The sequence below is a fragment of the Mastomys coucha genome, unplaced genomic scaffold, assembly GCF_008632895.1.
Source record: "Mastomys coucha isolate ucsf_1 unplaced genomic scaffold, UCSF_Mcou_1 pScaffold13, whole genome shotgun sequence".
Taxonomy (NCBI): Eukaryota; Metazoa; Chordata; class Mammalia; order Rodentia; family Muridae; genus Mastomys; species Mastomys coucha.
In genome coordinates, this window is record NW_022196895.1 from 12148976 (window position 1) to 12176828 (window position 27853).

The following is a 27853-nucleotide window of genomic DNA, read 5'->3' on the forward strand; positions in this document are numbered from 1 at the left end:
AGAGAGAGAGAGAGAGAGAGAGGGAGGGAGAGAGAGAGAGAAATTAAATTACGGTGGGAGCCCAACATATGCTGTGGTTCCCACATCACCTGCCATCTACAGTCACTTCAGCTGTGGGGAGGCAAGGCCAAGTATGAGGTCGGCAGGCCACTGCAAGAACACATTCCATTGGTCTTATTTGGTTAAGTCTCTACTAGCCCCGGATCAGATTCTCCTGTGTCAGCACCTGTGAGTGACACACATGTCCCTCTGGCTGGTGTCATCCCTGCATATGTGACAGCTCAGCTTTACTCAAGGCAGTCTCCCCAGCCCACAGCTGAGAGCAGGGAGCACACACTGAGGTGTGTTATGATGGGCTGCCTGGATACAGAGCCAGGAAAAACGCTGCCTCTGGCACTAGAATCATTTGGATCCTGATGCTCTGTTGTGAGGATGTCTTTTCAGGATTTCGGACGGAGACGGAGAATCCTGCGAGGGAAAATATTAGGAAAAAAAATCAAGTGGCAAAGCAGGATAGAGGAGCAAGAAAGGAGTAGTAGAAGGTGTCATATGAAGGGGTCAGAGTGCACTGGACTTGAAAGAGTGGTGATCAAATGTGCGCTTGCAAGCACTGCCCCCCAAAGATGTGCACGCGGGCACATGCACACACACACACACACACACACACACACACACACACACATACACACACAGATACACACAATTCCTACATTCAGATATACTTTATTAATTTTATTTTGGTTGATTATTTAATTAATTATACATTTTAATACTTCCAAGAGGTTCTGGAGACGATTGCACTTGATTCAAAGTGTACACGGAATGGAAGCAGCTATGGGCATAGTCATGGTTTCTCTTTTTGTGCCTGCTTTCTCTGCAAAACCAATCCTAGGTTTTTGGCCTCAAGGCAAGAGTCCTCAATTTTACTCCCCAGAGCTGGTAAAGGATAACTCTCTCCAGGCCTGGGAGTATTTGCCTTCTGCTAATTACAGAGTGCAATTGGCAGAGGGGAGGGAGCCTTGAGCTTTCTTGCTAACCTTTTCTACCCATGTCCCTTTAGGCAGAGTTCAAGACTCTGAATTACAGCTTCATTCCTGTCCCCATCCCCATCCCCCACTTGCTCCAAATCTACTTGAGCAATTCTAAATGCCCGTGGCCAATAGCTCTGACAGCTGTCAGGGCAGCTGGCCACCAGCAGGGGCTGCTGCTAACATCGATCACAATCATCCCTCATATCAAAACACTGACAATAAAGATTCTAAGTCAATGCTAAACGCATTTATCATAAAGCAAGAGACATAATTATTGAAAATCCCTGCAGACATTGTATCTTTACCAGGACTCCTCTCTACAGTTGCACCATTTGCAAGGAGCAAACATATCTTAGCAGTCCATCTCAGAAAGAATATCACATCATATCTACTCTACCTATTCCCCACATAAGGAAAACAACTTGTTCATGGCAGGGGGAAGGAGGTCTCAGGTTCCATTTGGGATTTTTCTGAGGAATGCCAGGATAATGGGCCACTGGTAACTAACTGCTCTGTAGCCAGTACTCTATTGGGATGGAAGTGTATGGATCTGAGCACCACTCATAGGCAAAAGCCAAATTTTCCACTGTTGGATCAGCTGGCCATGGCAAGGGGAAAACCATTGTCGCTCACTCAATGTCATTCATCATTCATGACCCATATATAGAAATTCCAGGATCCAGTCTATGCTTGCTCCTGAACATTCCCAGTGCTAGTCTATAGTTTTTGATGCCCCTCTCCCTTCTAGGAATCCCTGTTTCATTTGAAGTGATGCTCCTCAGTGATGGCTATCAGAAGAGGATGTGGACCAGAGTATGCTCAGCCTGGGTGTTGACAGTTCTGGAGTAAGATATGATGTGCACAGGGCTACACTAACAATAGTGTTTACCCTATACTTTAGCTCTGGCTGATGCTTAGGGTCCTATCTTCATTGAACTTGATCAGTGGTGACTATGAGAGCTGGGGTTGAAATACAGCCTTGCCTGGTTCCTAACACTGAGTTTCTCATTTTGTAGCAGAGACACGTCCCCTTAGTGACCCCCTCATCTTCCTTACTATTTGCTGAGCTACCTTGGGGTGGTCAAATGTGTCCAAGTCAAGTTCCAATTACTATGGACAAGTCCGTCACATCATTCAGCTTTTGGCTATCTCTCTTCTACAATTACTTGTGTGGATGCCCCTTAGCAGTTCACACTGAATTATAACGTTCCCTCCAGGAGACAAGAGGGAGGCTTAGGAGACTCATAAAACTCATAAAACTCGCCAGACTCATAAGTTTTCCCCACAGTCTGATTACAGACGCAGTAAACAATTGCTATGGGATAGAAGACTCTTTGCTGCCACTGCACGGAAAACTTCAGCCTTTCAGAGTCTTCACCCATGTTGGACTGGTGATGCAGATGCCCTATTCACTCACACCCTTTCTGTAACCTCCATAAACTCATGATTCATCAAGCTGGGTTTGGAAGCAAGGCTGTCTTCGTTCCTTCGTTCTACCATTGCTTTCTGTATCTGGGGTGAAAAAGTATTTTTGTGTACCTTTCCAGAAAAGTGATACAATTGTTGGGTACCAACAAGAAATAAATGCTCTAATCATCTCAAATGCTGCGTCATGGCCAGGGATCTCTTGGTCCCAGAGATCGCTGAAGTTCTGATCACCTGCTCGGCTTCTACTCCAGCCTCAGTTCAAAGCCTCTGATGTCAGGCATCTTTAGCTCTTCTTCTGCTTTTATGTTACCATAGAGACATCCAGGTAAGGTGTCTATAGGGTGAGGAGGTCTTCACTCCATCCGTGGGTGGACTTTCTCAAAACATGCAGTTTGTAACATGGCAGTTTGACAGCTACACATCTAGGAGGAGACAGTGTTGATGGTTGGTGGTTGTGCAGCTGAGCTGAGCTGCACTTGGAAAGAGAACTGATAAACTCTAGAGAACCTGTAAACACGACTTTGTAATCACAGAGACACTAGCTTTATGATGCCATCTCCATGACAATTCACATATTAAGGAAAACTTCTATATTTTGCAAGGGTAGGAAGGCACCTGATATCCAGGTGAATAGTTTTCTACTCTTCTGTTCTGATCAACAGGACTGTCTTCCCGGGTGCCCAGCATGAGACTCATTTTTAATCAAGTCTTGTTTCTATCTTTGTGAATGACCAGAGAGATAGGAGACACATTTTCTTTTAATGCGCCATATTTTGGTTTATTTCTCTGAGAATCTATTGCTTTAATTTTAATTCCAGTTGATTAATTTTGTTGTTAGATGATTTCAGACACGCACATATTTGATTACTCCTCTGTTATCTCCCACCCATCTTAGAAACCTCACCCTAGTCCCATCAATCAGTTTTTCTCAGGTTTATGACTTTTCATATTTTCTGTTAGCCATTTAGTTTAACCAGGGCCATTTGTGTAACCACTGGATTGGAAGCGTCCATTGAGGCCAGGCAGATCATTGGAGGCTACACAACTGAAGACAATGATTTCTCTGCTCCCGGAATGTGTCAGTAGAAAATAGTCCAGCAGTGAGGATCAGGTCCTCCTGTATTCCTCCTCCATCTGCCCCTAACTTTGATGAGTTCTTTCTTTTCCCCACAGAGTGCAGGCATCCACGGGTGCTGTGAGTTCATGGTTGCAATGCAGTACCCATCTTTCTCCTATTTCTGGCTCTTACAAATTTTCCAGTTCTGTGTCCACATTTCTTCCTTACTCTAGGATTCACCTCTTACTTGTCTTCAATGCTTGCTTCTGCTCCCTCACTCCAAAGGCGTCTGCCTCCAAGCTCACTGGTTTCATTCTTTTACCCACTTTATCCACACACCTTTCTCTCCAGCACCTTCTTCATTTCCAGCTGTCAGATCTGCATTACCTCATGGGGAGGAGGACAACTTTGGGGAAGAGACTGGTGCATAGGCTAATTAGCAAAAACACTATGTGAGCCAAGGCTGGTTGGGAGACCTACATTCATAGCATCTTCAGCTCAGGAGCTGGTGCCATGTAAGTGCTGAAGATCTGATGGAGAGCTTTACCACCATCCCTGTTTCACTGGTATTGGACACTGACTCTGAGTCAGCACTCTCCTCCACATCTGGCTCACAAGAATCCTTATGATTAAGTTAGACTGGTTAAATCAACCTTTCATTTTAAAATATGGAAGTGATGCTTTCTTCATGGTATGTTAAAAAAAAAAAGAATTGAAACAAGTATAAATGCTTGCTATGTGGTTTATATTTGACGAAGTTGTTTTAGCCACAAATTGTATATATTTTGTCAAGATAAGGCATTGCAGGATATTTGATCACACTGTTACCCCTGAGATTGTGTTATTTACCGGAAAACCCTGTTTATAGTTGTAGTGGGGCTCAGCTGTAGCACACACCTTTAATCTAAGAGCTTTCTGTTTGTTTGTAATGAGGATTAAATAAAGTTAACCATAAGTCAAGAGTCAGAGCATGCAACCAATTGACAAGAAATGAACATAAGAAAAAAAACTGAGAAAGAAAGAGGGAGTCGGGAAGACAGACAGACAAATGTAAAGCAGAAGGGAGGCACATTCAGTTTGAGGATTTTTGAGACAATGTGGAGAAAGAGAGCTTCCTTTTAGAATGTCTGCTGAGGAGGAAACTGAATGCTTTCTTTACCTCTCTGAGCTAGCCGGTTTCTATCCCAGCATCTGCCTCCCAAGTGTTTATTGGTAAAATTGAATGTTTGAGATTTTGTTTAAAATAATAATATTTTTTCGATATCAATCTTCAAGCTCGTTCATATCATACTCCACTAACTCCTGCCTGTATCCAGAACCCAATCTCTACCCAGTTCTCCCCAAACTCCTCATCCCACTATCAATATTTTACTTAGCCACCTTCTTTCTCTCTTTCTAGACCATTGTCACAAACTGACAGAACTAATTAATTAATACAGTCATTCAAGAAGTATTCACTAAACACCTAAGATGTGCATTTAGGTGCACTTGTGTATGTGATTAGAGGGGTGAAAAGTCTGACAAGCCCCTATTCTCTGTGGCTCCAATGTTTATGTAGGTGAAGACAGGAAAGGCAAGTTAGAGAGTAAATGAATAAGAACCTTTAGGTGGTGCTAAGTGGATGCAGGGATTAAATCAGAGTGATATATTCAAGTATATCAAAGGGAGAAAGTTGAGGCTGTGCTGAATAGATGCCCAGGGAGAAGCTATTTTTGTATCCAGTTAAGCTAAAAAGAAACATGAGATATGGGAGCATGACATTTCAGGTATGGGAGGCAGTGGACGTGTGGGCCTTGTATTGAGTGAATATGGACGGGGGCGGGGGAGAGCATGAGGAGGCCTTTGTACTTGGAGCAGGGGTGGCCCACTGAAACACAACAAAGTGAAAGAGGAGGGCAGGACCACACTCTGCAGGAATACTAGACTGTGGCAAAGACTGTGAGCTTTTCATGTGTGTGTGCATATGCTGCATATATGTGTGTACACGTTTGTGGCACACACGTGTGCACATGTGCATTTGGAGGCCTCAGGCATCAATCATCACCCTCCATCATTTTTCACTTTAGTTAGTGACCTAAAGCCATTCAACTGAACTCAGAACTTGTGGCCTGGCTACCCTGCATCATCCCTTGTCAAAGCCTACCAAGTGCTGGGACTCATGGTGGCTACCATACCTCCTGGGTCACATAGAGTCTAGGGATTTGAACTCCAGCCCTCCACTTATTCAGCATTTCTCCAGGCCAGGAGAGGTGTAACATGAACCACAGGGAATCATAACATGACTTACATTTTATGAAATCCACCTCAATAGTTGACCAAGGGCAAAACAGACTTATGGTTGCAAGAATGGGAAGAGGGGGACATCAAAGTACCCTAGGGAAAGGCTGACTGCTTGTGATGGGGGAGCTGGAACAAAGGAGGGAATTGTAAGACACGGTATGTATAGAGGAAAGTTCCGTACTAACTCTCCTGAGATTCTCTAAGATTCATTTCAGATTCAAAAATACCCAGTGCTTCTACCCTCAGAACTGAATAATCTTGGTGTTTAAAGTACCCCCCCACTCCCATGATTCTTTTTTTGATCATTGACCACTGACCATTGACCACCAACCACTGACTACTGACTGCTGACCACTTCATACATTTTTGATTTCTCTAAACTCCTACATTCTCTCTACTGCTTACATAATAAGGAAGCAAGTGACATCAAATGACGTGAGCTCTGTTATTCTGTGACACTTGTCTCATTTTTAGCTCCTTGGAACAGATCTGGTGTTGGCACCTCCTCTCACATCTTTCATAACACAACCCTAAACACAGGGCATGTGCAGAAATTGCTTATTGATTAATGGAAAGCATCTATTGCTGGTATTTGTCTCCAGTGTTTTCCTGGTGTGGAGTAGGGTGATTATCTGTCAATATTCATTGCATCATTAAAGCAATACACAAGGCATTAATCATCTCTGAGATAACCAGATGAGGCTTTATAGTAATCTCTTTCTATTTTGCTGGATAATTTCACTTGCTTTGGAAGTTTATGAGGCCATAAGTGGCTCCCATCTGCTGATGAACATATTTGGAGGAGTCATTTAGTCTCAAGTATGGAATACTTGAGGGGAAGTTAAATTGTAACTTTTACATTAAATGTCATCTTAGTAACAGAATCAAAATTGGAAGCATGTGTTCAATTTTGGTCTTTCATTTTCAAAGCTCTAGGTCAGGCAAATAATTAATTTCATTTGTTTACAAAGTAGATTATGCCTAATAAAATCTATTTTGTTTATGGTCACATTTTGGTTAATCCATTGCTTTGGAAAATGGGAGAAATCTGATTGGCTAATCATTCAACATAGTAAATTGCATTATTCTACATCCACAGAACATTGGCCTAATTGAATTACCCAGTAATTCTATGATGAAAATATTCTCTTTTAATAGACTCTGAGCCAGGCACAGCAGTGATGAAATACTGGAGTGTCTTCTTTTCCCCAGTTTTGTTTGATGATTGACCACAGACTATAACATTACACCTCTGTGGTTAACTTTTTTCCACATTAAGGCTAATAAAGACAAGGTCGCTTTCATTGGCTACTTCCTGGCACTCTGAATTTTCACTATTTGTATATATTTTCTGTCCTCTTCAGACATTTGTTTTTCAATAAGTGCTACTTTGCAAACTAAACTCAAAGGAAATTTGTTTTCCTTTGGGTAAAATATAATGACAATTGTGGTCACTTTCTCTCCCCAGTGAAAGGAGAGTTCTTTAACTCTTCAGGGCATTTGTCACCTCTCTTAAGGGGTTTTTCAGATGGGCTTGTCAATCCCCTGGCCTGGAGACCACTCCCCAGGAATGTTGACTCACGGAAAGTCGTGCTGATGAGACAGGAGGAATTATCCCCTTGAGAGGACCCCTAAGTTCCCCACCTACTGCCATCAGTTCGGTCATCTGCAGAGCTGTTCTCCTCTCTGCTCAGCTGAACCTGTCTGCTTCTCTGAATAACTTAGAAAGGCATGGATTTTCCTTTCCCTTCTTATCTCCCCACCCTCATCACACAGCTACTTGTCTGGCATGTGACTGCTTGCTGACCTCCCTACCCATCAAAGCATATGGCTCCCTCTTATTCTCTTCTGTGTTTTCTTCGTCCTGACAGCTCCAGGGAGCCCACCTTGCCTGCCTCATTATTTTTCTTAAAAGTGAATACAGTTGTCCTCAAGCCTCCTTTTGAGTTGGTTCTTAATTTCTTTTTATTGATAAGACCAAGAACCAAAGAGGGGACCCTCAATACCCTTGGCTATATGAGTCAGTGAACCTTAAAGGTCCTGACGTTTGTTGATCTGCACTGATACAGACATTCCAAAGGTTACTGCTGACCATTTTGTTAGTAAAATATAACAAGCTAAAATATTTCAGTTTCCCTTCATGTCTTTAGGAACAAATGACAGAAAACAGAGAGGTATATAATTATAAAAATTATAATTATAAAAAATCAAAAAGTGAGAGGAAGGAAATGAAGGGAAGCAGATTGAGGAGACCTATGGCCTGGATTCCAGCCATAGCGAATGAGAGTCTTGCCAGTGATGAGATTCATTTGCGTTGGAAAGAACTTTATTCTTTCTAATAGATGCAGCATGTTCAGTACTGAATTCCAATACCCCAATCTTTTGAAATGAGTACCTACATAATAAAACTGTAATATCAACAATGAAGAACGTTTCTGAGAGGTTTTTAAAAAGTCAGATGCTTTCCTGAAAGATGAAAAGCACAAGCCCCTGTGTTGCGTCGGGTGAGAGTAAAAGTTTTCTGCTTCGGTTTTGACTACATTCACGGTATCTCTGTGAGCTCCGTGGAGAAAAATGGCCCCTGGGCAACAGATTATCCCAACGCCTACCTCTTTTCTTTCTTCCTAGTTTTTAATCTCTCTTTAGCTAACAAATATTTTTTTGAACAGATTCATATGATTAAAATACTTAATTATAAAAGTAATTTAATGCACAACGGGGACAAGCACATGCTCTGCATGATCGCCTTCTTCTTCAAAAGGGCATCCTAAACACTGTGGTTCACATTGGTATCAAGGAGGGCTTCAGGTGTAGCGCGAAAATTGGGGTGCTAGTAAGTGCGGTCCTGAGTGTTGAAACCGAGCTAGAGAGACAACCACAGAAACCAAGGCAGAGTAAAGGAGACGAGACTGCTCCAGACTGGAACATGCCTGGACTGAGCATGAACTGGACCACTCTGGTTTCTTCTCTTCTGATAAAGTGAGCAGAGCGACTCAGAACAAGCTGGGGTTTGACATGTAGAGTTCAATGGCCTGACACAGTCTAGTGTTGCTACTTACCATGCTTGGAACCTTGGTCAGACTACATTATTTCATTATCTTTGAACCCTTATCTTATCTCATCGGTTTATTGCTCCGAAGTTTAAATGTGGTAATTCCGCATAAAGCCTAGCATTGTATCTCCACATGTTCACAAACAATAATAATGCTACTTACCCTTCTTATTGTTTATTTAGTGCTAATTACAAGTCCTAGGCAAGAACAATTGAGACCAAGCATGTCCACTGTATGACCATATGTCACATACAGTCACGGATAGTTATGAGTGCAACCTTTGTGTTCAAAGTCATACTCCTACTTAAAACATTATGAGATTTTGTTTTATATTTTTTACCTACTTGGTTGGACAGTTATGGAATGGGAACTTTGTAGATGACAATGTTATATTCTGGCATCCAAATGTTGGACAGGCCTGTCCCCTAAGCCCAATTTCAGGCCTAAGTTTCTGTCTGTATGGGTCTTAGCATACTAGTCAATTACGGGATTGTTCTGAAAAGTGAGTGCACGCCTGAGATCCAGTGACCCCCATAATCACAGGTTGGGGGTATTCATAAGTGCTGTGTGCTTACCTGTACATTTGATTGCTAGTGACTTTCTTCATGTTTTTTCCAAACATATATTTTGCTCTTAGAATCTTTTCATACACCAGAGACAGCTAGAGAGATGGCTCAGCCAATCTAAATGTTTGCTGCTCGTCTAGAGGACGTGGGTTTAGTTCCCAGTATTCAAGTTGGGTAGCTTAGAGTCACCAAAAACTGCAGATCCAGGGGATCTGCACATACTTGTGTCATGTGTTATGGGCACACACGTACAAATATGTACACATCAATAAAAACATCTTTAATTAAAAACAACATGTCAGAGGCATTTTCTCATCTACATTTCTTGTCTCCACACTGTTTCCAGACATCCTTACATAATAATTTAATTTTCTTGGCTCTACTTAAGAAAGCAGCCTTGATATTTATACTTAAGCATATTCTAGCTCTGAAGTTTAGCTGACCTTTAATAAAGACTGTCATTTCTAAATCCCTCTTTTCAACCACAGCGAGTGCCTCCATCTTTTGATCCAATTCAGTCTTGTTTTCAAAGATTTATTAAAAAAAAAATACCCACAAATCGGACAGCTTTAAAAAGTGCAGCTTTGAGTCAAGAATGTAATCTCAAAAAAGAGCTTGAGATGACCTCCCTGCCAGTTTCATCAGGACAAAGAAAATATTTTTAAGTCAAAATAATCTCTTTAAGTGCATGGCCATTTTGGTAAGAATGTTGTAAGTTAGTAATTCTACTTTAAACTTGCAAGCTCCAAAGTTCATGTTCCCCTGAAATGACAGGAGCATGTTTGGGTTAAGGCAAGAAATCAGATAGCTTCCAACCCAAGCAAGTTTACTTTTTAACATCCTGCAAGCTACATGGAATACAGATAGACAAACGAAATAAAAACATGGGTCCTCCTAACCCTTGGTTTCTACCCCTACCTGTGAGATCATTATTTAGAGAGAGCATGTGCAGCACTGGCCTGTCCCTCTGTTTTCTGGTTTAGATTTCTCACCTGGGAAGGGCTCAGGATAACACCTGGTTTCTGCCTTACAGGACCAGAGACACACAGGTGTGAATATAGCCTAGTGCAGGAAGCAAACTGTAAATTTAGCAGCAACTGTGGCTGCTGAGATCGTAGTTTAGTCAGTGGAAGAATTTCTGTTAGCAATTGACTTGGTTGTTAAGATAAACAAGGTCTGAGAATGGACATAAATGATCTAGCCCTGAGTCCTTCCTTTTGGAGCAATACTCTTCAATCACCAAAATCATACCGGGGTGGAAATAATCAAGGTACAGAGTGAAAAAGATCTACAACAAAGGAGCTGACAAATGGGATTACAGAAAGAAAGACATTAATTGGAGCTTAAAGTCAGTTCAGTCATATAGATACACACAGAGGTAAGGGTTAGGGTAGTGATGGGATGATTTTACAAGTGTTACAAAGTAGAATACATACAGAAGCAGAATAGGAAATTCTTCTAGGGGTAGGAGTATCCTTTCAAAAGGAGGACAAGAGAATTTTGGTTTGGAGTTCATACTCCAAGCTAGGATCTTATCTTGTAGACTGGAGAGGGAAGATTTTTCAGTCTTTTCTTTGTAGCAAAATCACACAAACAGCTTGCAGTAGTCTCAATACAGTTACTCTAACCTTTGTGATATCTAGAGCAAGGGTGTGAATGAGCTACACACATTGTTTGTCTGAATACTTACAAGACACAATCTGGAACTGGGAGACTGAGGGCTCCTCTATCTTTGAAGACTTATTGACTACTTCAGGTCTACATGGTGACCTGCACTTTTAGGGTAAAGACAGAGTGGAAGCTGACTGTCAGCTGGAGAGGCCCAGATGGTCGCTGTACCTTGCCTAGTCAAGGATGGGAACTGTCTCTGAGAAGGCCTTCAGGGTACCTGGAGGGTAGCTTCTTCCTCACACCTTTCCTGACTCCATATCTCCAGAAGGTTCTAAGTACCACTCCAAATGGTATTCACCACCTTACCCCACTCACTAGGAAAACACCAAGGAGTTAAATGTGCCTCTGTGCCTTCCTACTTGGGAGACATGGAGAAGCCAAAACATTCTGCTTTCCCTGGTTCTGTGGGGGCACAAGCTGTGATTCCTGTTCTCTTGTCTGGCTCATCATCAGCTGACTCAATTTAGTGTCTGTATTTTGCTCATGTACTGGATGTTCTTGTTGGTTATCAAACTTGTTTTATTTGGTGGAACTGAAACAAGGTTCTTAACTCTGTAGCCCAGTTCACTCTTGAAGTCATGGTGATCCTCCTACCACAGCCTTCTCAGGGTTTTCAAAGTTTAAAACAGACATGAGAAAAGAAGATATGAAGATGATGAAGAGAGGGGAAGAAGGAAGCAGAGGAAGAGGACATACAGAAGGAAAAAGAGGTAGAGAGGAGAAGATGACAGTGGAAGAAGAGACAGGGTAGAAATGATCTAGGAAGGTATGGCTTGCCTTTTCCAAAGGAATAAGAGAGCACACATCTGACTTGTGATGCTTAGAGCCTTGACAAGCATATGGGAGAGCCTAGTTAAGCGTGGCTGCCCTAAGTTTGTCCTCTAACCCATATTCAACACTAGAATCATTGGTCCAGAGTTTAATGGTAATGTGGTTTCTAGATTTCTGTTAACAATATCCAGGATGAATTGAATGCATGAGCAGAGTCAACAATCACTCCCAGCAGCAGTGGTGGGGACAGGGAGAAGTAGGCTGAGATAACCCATATTTTCAGCTTACTATGGATTGACTTGAGTCTTCTGGATAGACATGTTGAAGTTCCAATGTCTAGCCCCTGCCAATATGATCCTATTTAGATACAGGCTATTTACAAATACAATCAAGATGAGTTCATCAATATCAGTTAAGCCAGCATAGCTGACATCCTTAAAAGACAAGGGAGGTGGAGTCATAGGAAGAGAAAAACAGGCAAGAATTGAAGTGGTGTTACAATGAGCCAGGGATTGCCCAAGGTAGCTGGTGCATGTATAGGAAAGGATCTTTCCCCTGGATTTTAGAAGAAAGGTGCTCTTGATGACACTTGACTTTGAACTGGTTTTGAATGTATAGCATCCAGACCTGGAAGGGTATACCTTTTTGTCTTGTTTTAAAGCCCCCATTTGCACTAATCTGTTAATGCAATGCTAGAAGACTATGAATAGCCTGGGCTACCAGTGAGGGCAAACCTGACTTGATGCTAGCTCTTTAATTATGGTTGTTTTCCACAACAGAAATACCTCTTCATAAACCATGGATACTCACACGCAGGCCCCTTCCCTGCCACCTCACTGCAAAGCCCCGAGGTCCTAATGTACTCAGGGCTTTGATGACCTGAATTATAAAGAACTTAAACAGCCGGTGTTCATTTACCTGAGGTTGCATTTGTTGACTCCATAACAAGGCTGTTTCCAGCAGCAAAAGGAAAAGACTTTTGGGTTCTGTTTTTCCTCTCCCTCTCTCCTCATGATGACAATTATTTGGTTTTGAAAATATTTTTGGAACTATTTTAAGGTATTCGCTTTAATCTACCATGATGAAAATTATTCAGCATACCCAAAGGACGCTTCATCTCAACGAGTAACGCTTTCCAGTTAGGAGATTGCTACAGCAGTGAGTTGCCAGAGACACAGCTGAAAAAATGGGTCATGCATTCATGACGTTTTGGGATGGGAGCTGCCAAGTCCTTTGCTGTTCCCTCTTGCCCTTTTCTGTAAACAAGTTGTATTAACGAGTTACTTTTCAAAAGCGTCTGATTTCCCCAGTGAGTTACATGGGAAAGAATTCTGGGTTCCCTCCAAAGGACTGAAGTGATTGTTTGTCCTCAGAGCTCAGGTGTGCTAAATGAGCTGGAGGCTAAAAACACTCATTGGATACTGGCCGGTGGGTCTCCTCTAGCCTTGATGTCTCAGGTTGGTTCACAGCTCTATCTACGCACTGGAGGGAGAAGAGAAGGCAAGAGAAAAGGTTTTGTTTTCAATTTCAGTTTAATTAAGCAATTTATAGTGTCCAGTAGGAAGGATTGAAGGGAAAGATTAATGATAAAGAATTCTGTTTTGCTCACAGACATCTATTGATCTGAGTACAGGGTCCCCAGTGAAGGAGTTAGAGAAAGGACCAATGGAGCTGAGGGGTTTGCAGCCCCTTAGGATGAACGACAATATGAGCTAACTAGTACCCTCAGAGCTCCCAGGGTCTCAACCACCAACCAAGGACTGCACGTGGAGGGGTCTGATTGTTCTGGCGGCATGTGTATAGTAGAGGATTGCAAATTCAATCATCAATAGGAGGAGAGGACCTCGGCCCTAAGAAGGTTCTGTGGCCCAGTGTAGGGGAATGCCAGGGCCAGAAAGTGGGAGAGGGTGGGGTGGTAGGCATGGGGAGGTGGGAGGCAACAAGGGTTTGTTTTTGTTGTTTTTGTTTGTTTCTTTGTTTTTTTGGAGGGGAAACTAGGAATGGAGAAATTTATATGTAAATAAAGAAAATATCTAATAAAAAACAATTAAAAAAATTCTGTTTTGACTATCCAAAGTGAGTTTTCAAAACTGATTCTCTTGTGGCTTGTAGTACTTGCCACCAAGCTTGCTACCTCACTTGGATCCCTGAAATACACACTGTAGGAGAGACCTGCTTCTCACAAGGCTAGTGACAACACACCGAGATACATCCCTCCCAACCAATGAAAACAGATGCTTCTCAAGTGCCAAATTCCCTTGGTAGCAGAGTGGTTTCACAAAGAGGGAGACAGAAGGATTATCATGAGTTTGAAGGCAGCCTGGGCCACATTAGGGAGTTCCAGGCCACTTTGGGTTGTACAATAAGATTTTATTTTAGAAAAATAAAATGAAGCAGAGGAAAAGAGAAAATAAACATAAAACAAAAAACAAAGGGGGACGTTCTAGCTTTTCTTTCAGAAATTGGTTAAATTAAAGTTGTCAGATGACTCTTTGAATTGTGTTTTTGAGGATGGGAAGCATGTCCCTTATTGGAAGAATGATGAATAGAAATTCCACTGGGGTATTAGAAATGTAAGCTGTTGGACACAGATTGCACAACGAGATTCAGTGTTCTGAGAAGGACCGTGTAAGAAACACATTAAAGCATTACTCTCTTATGTTAAAGTTCAAAGACATTCAGTTGCTTATTGAGACTGGCATCAGATCCATGTTTAAGATCATGAGTAAATATTTGGTGTTCTGTTTTGGTGTCCACACATTCTATTAGTTTAGTCAAATGAACAAAGGAGTAACATAGAGGAAACAAAAATTCTCCTGTAGGGACCTGCCTCAATGCAGCTGGAGAGAAGCATATTCAATGAGTTAAGCCCGTCATAGAAAGGCAATACCATGCTTTCCTTTTACTTATGGTTCCTAGATTTTATGTAGATACATAAATTTATATATATATATAAATATATATATATATATATTTATATATATATATATATGAAAATAGAAGTATACTAGGAAGACAAAGACAGATGGGAGGGAGAAGGAAAGAGAAAATGAGGAATAGTTTCAAAAGGCAGCAATATATATGTGCCTGGCAGAGGCTTCACAATGAAAGGGACCCAATTCACTAGACTTTTTTTTTTCTATTTTTATTCATTATATCAATGGGAAAAGCAGACCTCTTCATGAGAAAAGCATTCTGTCTGTGTTAAATGTAGAAACATAACAACAATAAACTTTGCAGGTCTTAACTATGGCTCTGCCTTATAAAACCACTCAAGTATGTCAAAAGAATGTAAAGAGACAGATCTAAGAAGGAAATGAACCAAGCCAGAGCCCAGCTGACTCCGTTGTTACACAACAATTATATTCTCAAATACCGAGCATGATGCTCTTCTCTGGTAACACAACCTTTACAAGTATATTCAAAAGGGAGTGGTGAAGGAAGAGAATGGGAAACCTTTTGACCCTAATCCACAAAAAGGGAAATTACATTCATGTTCTTGGTCTCCTGAGATCCCTGTCCCCAGCTGTAATCTCTCTCTCTCTCTGTCTCTCTGTCTCTGTGTCTCTCTGTTTCTCTCTCTCTTCCTCTCCCTTCCTCCCTTCCCCTCTCTCTCTCCCTCCTTCCTTCTCTCTCTTCTACACATTTTAACACACACACACACACACACACACACACACACACAGACAGATAGACAGAGAGACAGAGATAGAGAGAGAGAGAGTAGAATTGCCACCCATGCCTTCCCTATTTTAAGAACAGCATTGTTAGAGCCATAACTATTATAGTTGATGTTTTTGGTGGTTGATTTGATTGTCAACTGGGAAAAAAAATCAAGAGCCACTCACCAGACAAACTTCTACTCATACTAGTGAGGGATCATCTAGATGAGAGGTATCTCTGGTCACACGTGAAGGATGTGCTCCCTTATGCTAACAGAAGCAGGAAGACCTACTCTGAGGTCTGATGGCCCCTTCCAGCTTCAGCAGCCCAGATATAAGGAGCTTGCTAGTGAGGTCATCGAGCCTATGGCTGCTTCTGTGGCCATTTTTTTTTCGGACACAGGGACTCAGTTTCTTTGGCCTGCCAACATAGGCTGAGGATAACTGGCTTACCAGGAATGCTCCAGGCTGTTAGCACCAGAGTTGAACTTAGGAAGCATCCAGCCTTGGGGACTGGTCAACTACCATGTAAAGAAAAGCAAAAATGTGCCTGATAGATGCTAGTTTCTGCCTATTGACTTTGTTGTGGGGTATATTAAGACAATCAGCTTCTCAGTGTTTAAGGTTTAGTGAATTAAGGGGTACCTGGCACTGACTAGACAAAAGCCATGTCTTCATATTTGAGTGAACTGACAACAGGAACTAAAGTTGGAGTTGATTTTTGAAGTCATTAGTGACTTAGATAAAGGAGAATATTGTCACAGAAATATAGACATGCAGGCACTTTTATGGCAAGAGACTTTGGTTTCCTTGAGAATTTTCTGGAAATGTTGCAGCCAAATGCAGACCCTGTGTGAAAACAGAGAGGAAACTATTTGGGAGATCACAGAAGGATGGGAGAGAAGCTAGGGTAATGCAATTGGAGGGGTAAACGCAAAGTATAGTAAACACGCATGAGGAGGCTACTGTGACCCATGTGTCCCTGATTGGTCTCCAAGTCCATCAGTACCCAAGGGTAGTTTGAGCTTTGAGTCTTATCCACAACTCTCCATCTCTAAGAGCTCTAGCACAGGCACATCCTACCACATCCAATTTATGTGCTGTTGGAGAGAGAATGCAGGCTTCATGCTCATTTGACAAGCACTCTACTAACAGAGCCATATCCAAAGTCTCCTGAAACCCATTATTTGCATGCTAACTAAAAAGACAATAAAAAGAAACATTAACAATAAAAAGCAGAACGACAGACAAAGAAAAATGTGCCCTGCCTAGTATAAATGCAGACTTACCACCTTTCTCCTTGGCAACCATGAGTTATAATTTATTCCAAGGAAAAAGAAAGAAAAAGAAAAACATGGAGATTTGTATCTGTGAGTGAAATTTGAGCAGTGTTTTTCCCCAGGCCAATGTCAGACTTTTCTGAGTCTCTTAAGCAAGTAGCCTGTGGAGGTCCTGCAGTCCACCTGACCTGTAGAAGGGGCCAGTGGGCTGGGTATCATAGCTCTTGGTGATGCCCTCTCAAGTGTTAATTCAATCAGGTAAACCAAATAGCTACCTGGGTCCACTAGAACAGAAAGGCTCCTCAGTGCGATCTGCCCTTCTCAGAATTTCCATGTGGTCAACCTGGCTGATGTCTTCCTATCTGTTCCACACTCTCCATGCAAAGTCTCTATGATCTAGTGTCTGTATTGCCAGCTATCCATAAGCTCTAAGAGACTTGTGACATGTAAACCACCCATGGGATAAAGCCGGAGCGTCACCTGAGTTGTGAGAGTATTTGCTCCAGAGATCACAATGTTGTCATAGGAACACTTCTGTGTCTTGAGTGACAGAGTGTATCCTTCACTTTTGGTAGGATGTGGTGGAGGAAAGGATGAGGTTGAGACATGTGAGAAAGTACACAGCCATTCACAGATGAGTGAGGCATTGGTTTCTCAGCACCAAGACTGTATCTATTGCTCATAGCTAATGATGAGCACAGCCTGTCTGAAACATTTACTAATGCTTCAGTATTCACATTTAAATGGCTTTGAATTATAGTTTATGAGAAGGCTAGGAAGTACCTGATTCTTGATGGGTTTCTGGGCTTTTCCTGTAGTCACTGAAAAAGAAAGCAGAAATAAATTTTACATGAAGTCACACTCATCAAGACAAAGTATAGGACTTGTGATCCCCCTTGGTCCTCAGGGAAATCACCCCAAGCTACCCTGGCTCTGTGGACAAGGCTCTGACTCCCCATAGGGACATGTACAGGTTTGGCAAGAGGGAGAGAGTATGATGTCTGAACCTGAAAAGAACATGCTAGGCAAGGATGACTGAAGTGCAGTGGACACTCACAAGGGATGAGGACTAGCCGGTTGTGCTCGGCTGTGCCATAGGAGCAAAGAAGAGGAGAAAGACCGGAGCCTGGCAATGGTTCCAGACCAAGACAACCTCTGGAAAGCCAAGCACGGAGCTCAGGAGGCTCTAGCCGATCTAAAACTCAGGATCCCCGAGACAAAACATCTCTTTGTCTGGGAAATGGTGAAGACCTTCATTGTTACAGTGTTGCTGGAGACTGAGATACAAACCAATATCTCAGGCAATACCTTGGTCAGGATAGGAAAAGTTCAGAGTCATGGACAGAAGGCAGGAGATCAACATAAGAAATAAGCATTCAAGAATATCAGACTGCAAGGTTGTGAAGACACCCCAGCATAGCCAGTGTTATGTGCATGTCACACAAGCATTAAAATCTTCAGCAATTCAGGGCAGTGGGGGTGCACGCCTTTAATCCCAGCACTTGGGAGGCAGAGACAGGCAGATTTCTCAAGGCCAACCTGGTCTACAGAGTGAGTTCCAGGACAGCCAAGGCTATACAGAGAAACCCTGTCTCGAAAAAAACCCAAAAAACCAAACCAAACCAAACCAAAAAAACAAACCAAAACCAAAACCAAAACCAAAACCAAACCAAAACAACAACAACAAAACCCTTCAGCAATAATGAATCAACAACCAAGTAAATTTCCAGGAAGAAAATAGTTTTATGCTTAATACTTTATTAAGCATGCCTTTAACAAATAAACTCTTAACTGAAGTAAGCACAGAGCCAGATAATATAGAGATAAAGCAATATTGTATGCAACTATGATTCTAATCCCAGGATTTGGGATGATGAGACAGAAGAATTGCAGGCTTGAGGTCAGATTGGACTACAGAGTGAAATTCTGTCTCAAAACAAAAACAAAACCTAGCCAAAACCAACACAACCCAAACCAAAAAATAACACAGAGAAATTCCTTGTACCCTTTATCCAGATTGCTCCAGTGAGAACATCTTAAAACCACACATTTGAATCATATATGCTATATATCACATATGCTATATAACACCTGGGGATTGATGTCTTTTCAACAACTGTAATTTTGCATCACATCTTCATGGCTGTGTGGATCAGTCACTGCTTCCTTTTGCTTTCTGAGGACCATGCCACAATATGGATGTACTCTATAAATTGTGTGGTTTCTGGATTTGGCTGCACAGAGTAAAACTGCTGTAAACATAATATATGGGGTTTGAATGTTCCAGGATTTCTATGGAACAAATACGCCGGGATGTAAATGTAAGTTGCACGTTCAATCTTTTAGGAAGGTGCCAAACTATGGGCCATCTGTTCCAATAGTTTACTGGGTGAAAGTGTTTGTCACCAAGCCTGGTGACTTCAATTTGATTCCCTATTCCTATATGCTAGAAGGATAGAAATGGCTCCCATAAGTTGAACATTATTTTTACTGTTGTAATAAAAAAGGATCTGGCACTCTGTTTTTTTTTTTTTAAAGACATAATATATAAGCGAAACTCTTTAGTCATTTTATCATTCAATTATAAGTCTACTTTGAACTTGTATGACAATTGAGTATCAGGCAAGGCGTCACTTAGGGCACAGCAGAGATATAAGGAGCATAGAAAATAGAATGATGTACTGGCAGAGGATATTTGATTAAGCTGTTGCCAAGCAGTGCTAGGAGCCAAGCTTGGAGGTGCCAGATAATAAAACACAAAAAGATTTTCTTTGTTTTTAAAATCTCCACTGGACAGTCATGATATTTTTCAATGCTGAGACTTAGCAGGTTATATTTAGATAGCTTTATCAAAGAGGCAACATACTTTGAGGGAAAGCCTCTGCATTGGCTTTTACCTGGAGGATGGAAAGAAATGGCTCCTCCCAGAGGGCCTCCCACAAGCGCAGCTGCTCAATACTTTGCTCTTAGTTGGCTGAGTTCTCTCTGAACTTCTAACTTCTAGAGCCACAGGGCTGACAAATTTGTGCTGTTGTTTAAAGCCACCAACATTATTGTATGGTCAGCCTCTTTATCTGGATTTCTAATTCACAGATTGTTTTTATTGCTGATCCTGAGATGATATACCCACAGGGACCATTTGCAGTACTAGGCATGGTACTTAAACCAGACATGATTGAAGTGTGTGGGAAGAAGTATGCTGCCTTTTACAAATACTGCATTTTATGCAGGGAACATGAGCACCTTTAGACTTTGGATGTTCTGAGAAAAATGCTCCCAAGTCAAGGGTCATAATGAGTGAGAGATTACAGTACATCCTGAAAATATTTCATTATTGTTGTGATTATTTTTAAAGGTATGTGTTCATGCTTGTATGTGTGTGTGTGTGTGTGTGTCTGTGTGTGCGTGTGTGTGACACATGTGCATGTATTAGTCTTTAGAGGATGGAAGAGGCAGTTGGATCCCCCGGAGCTGGAATTATAGCTGACTGTTTGCTGTGAATGCTGGGAACAGAACTTAGGTCATTGGGAAGAGCAGGAAGCACTCATTCCCATGGAGGAACCTCTTCAGCTCCTATTAGTATTGATGATGATAGAGTGATTACTGTGGATCGTTACAGGAGAAATAGGAAATAAGCTCCAAGAAATTCTCTTGTTCTAATCTGACATGCATTTAGGGCCATGGAGAGAAGTAGGTAGACTACAGTCAACTCTGTGGCTGTAGCGCTCCTGGGTGGTGGATTCTCCTTCCCACACATCATCTCCTGGGAATAGCTACAATAAGTAGAAATCACTTTTTGCATGTTTGTTGGTTTGTTTTGGGTAGAAGACCAGAGTTAGAATGGTTTATTCATCTTGTCCAAATTGACATTGTTGACTGTTGAAAACCATTGTTTGGCTGAATAATTTTTACTCAGCCCCCAGCAATGTGGGTTGGATGGAATGGCTTGGCTTTGTGGTTGCTCCTGGTTTCATGCGGCTTTGTTGAAATGCACTAGAAGGCAAGAGAATAAGAACATTTCAAAAGGTTTCTGGAATGGAAAGATGATAAGATGCAGGAATATCTGCCTAGAGTATTTGTGTTTGATTGCACAGTGTCTTTAACCAATGGAGCAGAATGTGCTCCTCAAGGAGGCTGTGGACACACCGCTCATCTAATGCTGAACATGTTCTTCAGATCCATGGTCCATTCATGAACTTCAGGAATGGAAGCTGGAGCAACATTTCCAACCCATTACCAGCAACATTTTAGGGAACCGACTTTTCTCTAATTTAGTTTTCTTGACTAACCACATCCCATTCTTGCAAGTTAATGGATAACCACTCATTTCTCCTTCTACTGCATATTAGTTGATTAATTACTTCTAACTGACAAAAAACTTCAAGGGATATTCTTTTGCTGCCTAAACAATTTAAACCAGTGATTTACAACCTGTTTAAGATAACAGGCCCCTTTGAGGATCTAAGAGCAACTACGAATCTGCTCCTCTGAAAAATGCTGACATAGGGCCAGAGCAAAAGGCTTCTAGACCTTTAGCAGCCAGGTACAGACCTGCAAGAATTTGCAGTTTTTAAGTTTATTTTGGATGGCAGATCACAAAATGTGAAATACCTTCTCAGGTTCTAGCACTTTTTAATAGCTTTCAGTCCCTGAAAACTTAAGATTCATCACCCGTCAACTGTTTTCTGTAATTTAATGAACTGAAAGCATTTGTCCTAGGTTGTGGAGTACAGTATGTTAATTTAAAAATTATTCTAACAAGTATGCCAGACACTTCCTAAATGCTGTTTATTCAAAAATAAATACAGCAGAATATCAAAAAGGTCATGGTCTAGAAGAAGAGAGGAAGAGAAAGGAAGACAAATTGTAAAATGTAAAATGGCCGAAATTGATGATGATGATGATGATGATGATGATGATGATAATGATGATGATGATGGTAGTGGTGGTGGTGGTGGTGGTGGTGTGACAGGATCTTGGTTTGTAGCTCAGGATGGCATAGCTATTGTTTAGCTCATGCTGATGTGAAAATTTTAATCCTCCTGCTGTGGTTATCCTGGTGTTGAGATGATAGAGATGAACCATGGAGAAATATTTTTATTCAGTTGAGTTACGGCTGACATGATCAGCAAACACAGAGAAGGACCAAGAAATATTGCAAACCTTGAAGAACATCTAGGTTTCCCATGGCTATTTTGCAACTAAACAATATATTCTTTTATAACTTATTTAGAAATATATCACCAACAATTCAGGACCACAATATTAGTGGCCTTATGTTTAACTTTTCAATGAACAGTATTTTAATAATACTTTTTATAGCCTTATCTTTTGGATAGGTGTGGCATTTTGAATAAGAAATGTCTGCTGTAGGCTTATGTATTTGAACACATGGTCCCCAGTTGATAGCACTATTTCGGGGTTACAGAATAGCTTAGCTTTGCTTGAGGAAGTTGACCCATGAAGGTGGGCTTTGAGAGGAAGATTTCATAGACTCATTGCACTTTTTAGGTCCTTTATCTGCTTCATGCTTATGGTTGATGATGCGCTATCTCAGCTTCCTGTTCCAGTCACCTGCTCACACGCCTACCTGCCAGTATGTACTCGCTCTTTGAATTTATAAGCCCAAATAACATCTTTCTTCCTTAAATTGTGTTGGTCATGGTCTTTTATTATAGCAACATGAAAGTACTAATGTAATAGGTGCCACTGAGCAAATGCTTGGTAATACTGTAAGTATAAGACAATAAATCCAAGTTCAGAGATAGGACTTGACTTTGACTACAGGAACTACAGTCATGAGAAGGCAGAATGTCAGAGAGTGTGATGAAAGTGGGTAGATGAAAGAGTTGAGATGGAAGTATCCTTACCCACGGAGGTTTGGGTGACCTCCAAAGCTCAGTCAGTTGTCTCATTTTTGAGGCATCTGATAACTTCGAAGCTGATATGGGCTCTTCAAAAGAGAGGCTATTTGAAGGAAGAGTGGAATGGTAAATAAATTGTAGAGTATGGAGAGAAGCTGGAGCATAGTCTGTGGATTTTGTAGGGGTGCAAACACTAGGAGATAGCTTTTGGGGCTTAGACTAGGGAAGAAGATAAAAAGGAAAGTCAATCAAAGCATGTGGAAGAAGTTGAGGCCAATTGGTAACACATGGCTACAGGATATCAAGACCAGAAAGGATCCTATCTGGTGTTCCTTACTCACTTATTTAATGGATACCACTGGATCAACTTCCTCAAGTCATATATGAGGACTGAGCTCTGAGGACTGTGATCAAGATAGTAGATGTTAATCATCTTGCTTCCTGCTTCCAAAGAACTTGGCTTCATCTCTTCCTCATCTGTGTACACATCTACTTGTATATTGTAATCTACGTTTACCATGATCCTTTCTGGAGATATGAATTGCCTTGAAAGTTTCCATGCAAACAAAGGCAATAAATCAATTCTTCTTTCCTGGTGTACAAATGTGCAATTATTAATCTGTATGTATAGAGAAAATTGGTAGCATCTAGCTGATGATATTAGGTATCACATGATCAATCCCCTGATGATTCCAGCATTTGAGAAACAGGACCAACATGATGATGTTTTTGGTTCAGTGAACTAGTGCCCTGTCTACCCTGAAAAAGAGCCCCAAGCTGCTCCATTACTGATGAAAAGACACAGAGGTGAGGAAATAGCAAAAGGGAGCCAGTGACAGTATGAGGTAGAGGGAAGCACAGAAGTCCTTGGATTGTAGGGATAGTGTCTATGATTCTTTGCTGAAATACTTGGGGCTAGAAGTGCAATGCACTTTTGGTTTACTTTGAGTTATGAAATATATTTATAGGTATAATGAAAGATCTTATAGTTGAGGTCCAATAACCATGATTAGCCCCACCCTGGCAACTAATATAAAAGGGACTGCTATAGCAAAGCATTTGGCAGGGTCCAGTATTTGTCAGAAATGAATTGTAGGATGGAGTATGGGCCATCTATTAATGTTTTGACCCATAAACCTTTCTCTTCACTTCATTAGAGCAAGAATCAGAAACAACTTACTTTCAGCATGTTGGAGGTTCTCCACTCAAAAACATGGACTATCACTCCACAAAAATAGTTCAAATACATAGAATGTGTCAGCAGTGGTCTCAGTTTGGGGGACAGAAAAATAAGTGATATTGATCTAATTCTTGACCTTAAGTAATTTATATTATAGAACAGAGAGTAAGCAAGAAAAAAATCCCATAAAATTGCAAGTTGTGGTAGTGTAACTAAAAACAATAGACTGAGATTAAAATATCACAAGGAGAGATGGAATGAGCAAAGAAGAACCAAGAGATAGAAGAATTAGCCCTGAAAATCTGTAATGGCTATGGTGTGGAAAAGAACCAAGGGCCAGAATGCACAGGTTATGGACATGAAATCCAGGTTGCTGGGAGCTGATGAGCGAGTAGTAGGCTGAGAGTGAAGAAGTGGGCATGGAGCAAATGGTGTGAGGACCATGAGATAGCCTCAGGAGCTTAGTGAATCCCAATGGAGGCAGGCAGACAGAGTAAAGGCTAAAGCTACTGTCCCGGGAGAGACACAGATGTGCCCAGTAAGGTCATGGCTGTGACAGAATAGAACAGACTTCGGATACAGGTTGAAGTTTCCTGACCTGGAAAGCTCTACAATCCGAAGCATTTGAGTACATGACAAGACAAATGGAAAGTACCATGCTGAGAAACACTGACCAATGCACAAATGATACTACTGAGAGCCTTAAATGTCCAGCAAGAGGCTGCAAGATTCGGTGTTTCCTCTGCTGGGCTTTTGTCTTGTTTTAGCCTGACCCATTCTTGTGATGTCTCCTTCTTCCCTTTTGGAATAGGAATGTTTATTATGAGCCATTGGGTGTTGAAACTTTATAAGATTTTTAAAAATTTTTTATTAGATATTTTCTTTATTTACATTTCAAATGTTATCCCCTTTCCTTGTTTCCCTTCTGAAAAACCCCTGCCCCCTCCCCCTCCTCCAGCTCACCAACCCACCCACTCCCATGCTTCCCTGTCCTGGCATTCCCCTACACTGGGGCATCAAGCTTTCACAGGACCAAGGGCCTCTTCTCCCATTGATGCCTGACAAAGTTATCCTCTGTAACATATGTGGCTGGAGCCATGGTTCCCTCCAATGTGTGGTTGGTGGTTTAGTCCCTGGGATCTCTGGGAGTACTGGCTGGTTCATATTGTTGTTCCTCCTATGGGGCTGCAAACTCCTTCAGCTCCTTGGGTTCTTTCTCTACCTCCTCCATTAGGGACCCAGTGATCAGTTCAATAGTTGGCTGAGAGAATCCACCTCTGTATTTGTCAGGCACTGGCAAAGCCTCTCAGGAGACAGCTATATCAGGCTCCTGTCAGCAAGCACTTGTTGACATCTATAATAGTGTCTGGGTTTGGTAACTGTATATGGGATGGATTCCCAGGTGGGGCAGTCTCTGGGTGGCCTTTCCTTCAGTCTCTGCTCCACATTTTGTCTCTGTATCTCCTCCCATGGGTATTTTGTTCCCCCTTCTAAGAACTACCTGAAGACTTAGCTATACCACTCCTGAGCATATACCCAGAAGATGCTCCAACATATAATAAGGACACATGCTCCACTATGTTCATAGCAGCCTTATTTATAATAGCCAGAAGCTCAAAAGAACCCAGATGTCCCTCAATAGAGGTATGGATACGGAAAATATAATACATTTACACAATGGAGTACTACTCAGCTATTAAAAAAAATGAATTCATGAAATTTTTAGGCAAATAGATAGAACTAGAAAATATCATCCTGAGTGAGGTAATTCAATCATGAAAGAACACACATGGTATGCACTCAGTGATAAGTGGATATTAGCCCAAAAGCTTGGAATACCCAAGATACAATTCACAGACCACATGACGTTCAAGAAGAAGGAAGACCAAAGCGTGGGTGCTTCGGTCCCTTTTATTTTTTTTTTTTGATCTAAAAATGGTCTTACAGCTAGTAGATCAATTTAATCCTCAGGAAAAAAAAAACTTTAGACTTTGTTGAAACTATTAATATGGGGACTTTTGAAGGTAGATGGAGCAGATTTTGCAAATGATGGTCATGAACTTAGTATTAAGATAGCAGAGAAAGGTTATGATTTCTTTGAGTGTCAGAATAACCATAGGGTTGTTGTGATGTTTAATATTCATGGTTAACTTGGTTTAGACTCACCTAGGATTCATAACTCTGGATGTGTCTGTGAGAATTTTTCCAGAAAGATTTAATTGAGAAGGGAAGACTCTCTGAATGTGGGTGGCAATTAACCATGTGTTAGTATCTCAGATAAAATGAGGGAGAGAAAGAGAGAGAGAGAAAGAGAGAAAGAGAGAGAGACAGAGACAGAGACAGACACAGACAGACAGAAATACAGAGAGACAGAGGGACAGAGACTAAGACAGAGACACACACAGAGAGACAAAGACAGAAAGACACACACAGAATGAATACTGAACATTGGTATTTATTTGTATTTCCTGACTATTAGCTCCATGTGACCAGCTGTGTCTCTTTCTTCTTCGTATGTCTTCCCCACCATGATAGACTGTGCCCCCTCAAACTGTGAGTCACATTAACTGTTTCTTTCTTGAGTTGCCTCTGTCAGGTAGTTTGTCACAGTATCCATAAGCATTTAAACATTCATTGACAAGGATCATTATCGTTTTGTAAGCTGGACATGATGACACAAACTTTGATCCTGGAACTTCAGAGGTTGAAAAGGAAGTCAACCTGGGACACATAAACCTAGGGCAAGACAGTGGAAACTGTCTTAGAAAACCAATCGAAAGCAGAAGTTCCTTTTAACAACCCTATTTTATCTAGTATCTTTTGGATGACAGTTTTGTATTGCACTTTCCAAGTTCTGGCAACTGAAACCAAAGATAGAGAGCTAATTCTAGATGACATAGGATATGTTTTTATTTTCCCTAAAGGTTAGCTAATATATAATTTATGTTTTGAATTTATTCAAATTTTTATCATTTTCCTAGACTATACTGCAATTTATTAACATTTCATAGTGGAAGGACACATGTGCACTATATAGTATATGTGGTATATGTAGGTAGAAAGCCTTAGCTGGTAATGGCTGAAACCTGTCAGATACATCAAGGCAGGAACCTAAAACACAAGCCTGGGCTGGTGCTAATACTCCGTATAATTTTTTTCACACGAAAAAAATGGAGTGAGTCTAGTATTCTGGGAATCTGTTCAAACAAGAAAGAGGTGGGTGACAGTGAACATATGTGTGGCTGGGAACACACCCGTGCTTGGGAGGTTCTTGGCTAGTTGGTAATACACTACTCAGGCAACAAGGTTGGAGTCCAACTCCTGAGAGATGGAGGCTAAGACCTATTGGGAAGGGGAAATAACAGGACAGGCATGCAGTGACCACCAAGGATACTCAGCAGCCAGGTAGCTCATCCCTGAGAGTTACAACTATTAAAGTAAATTAATTTTTACCCATGGTGTGTGCGTGCGTGCGTGCGTGCGTGCGTGCGTGCGTGCGTGTGTGTGTGTGTGTGTGTGTGTGTGTGTGTGTGTGTTCATGTAGAGGTCAATATTATACATTGGGTGTGTATTTCAGGAACCCCTACCTTGTTTGTTTGAGACACGGTCTTTCATTTTTCCTGGACCTCTCTAATTTAGCTAAGTTAGTTGTCAATGAGCCCAGAATTTGTTGGTCTCCACTTCCCAGCACTAGTATTGTAACAGCATGCCACTGTGCTGTGATTTTTCACATGGTTTCTGGGGATTGAACTCGGGTTCTCATGCTTCTGTGGCAAACATTTTCCCAATGGAACCACCTCTCCAGCTCAATTATTGTGGCTCATTGTATAAGAAATGAATGATCTCTCTCTCTTTGAGCTGTTGACATCCTACTAAGTTAAAAGCATAATCGTGTTATGATGTCATGGCTCCAGTGGTTCTGTCAGCTGCTGGCGATATTTTCTCCTCCTCTGGATCTTCTCAGCCTGGTGGATGTTTAAATGTTCTTTGACCCATGGAATAACACAGGA

General features: G+C 41.4%; 1 protein-coding gene and 1 long non-coding RNA gene across 2 annotated transcripts in view; both read right to left on the bottom strand.

Annotated features, from left to right (window-relative positions):
* Window positions 1-16231, bottom strand: part of Chst9 (carbohydrate sulfotransferase 9) — a 28551-nt gene extending 12320 nt beyond the window's left edge. The window contains exon 1 of the mRNA XM_031365042.1: window positions 16165-16231. Within this exon, the coding sequence (XP_031220902.1) occupies window positions 16165-16197 (33 nt within the window). The 5' untranslated portion in view covers window positions 16198-16231. The remainder of the gene's footprint in view (window positions 1-16164) is intronic.
* A 4523-nt stretch (window positions 16232-20754) lies between these two features.
* Window positions 20755-27853, bottom strand: part of LOC116086874 — a 109915-nt gene continuing 102816 nt past the window's right edge. Inside the window, exon 3 of the long non-coding RNA XR_004117172.1 lies at window positions 20755-20792. This is a non-coding gene — a long non-coding RNA (uncharacterized LOC116086874). The remainder of the gene's footprint in view (window positions 20793-27853) is intronic.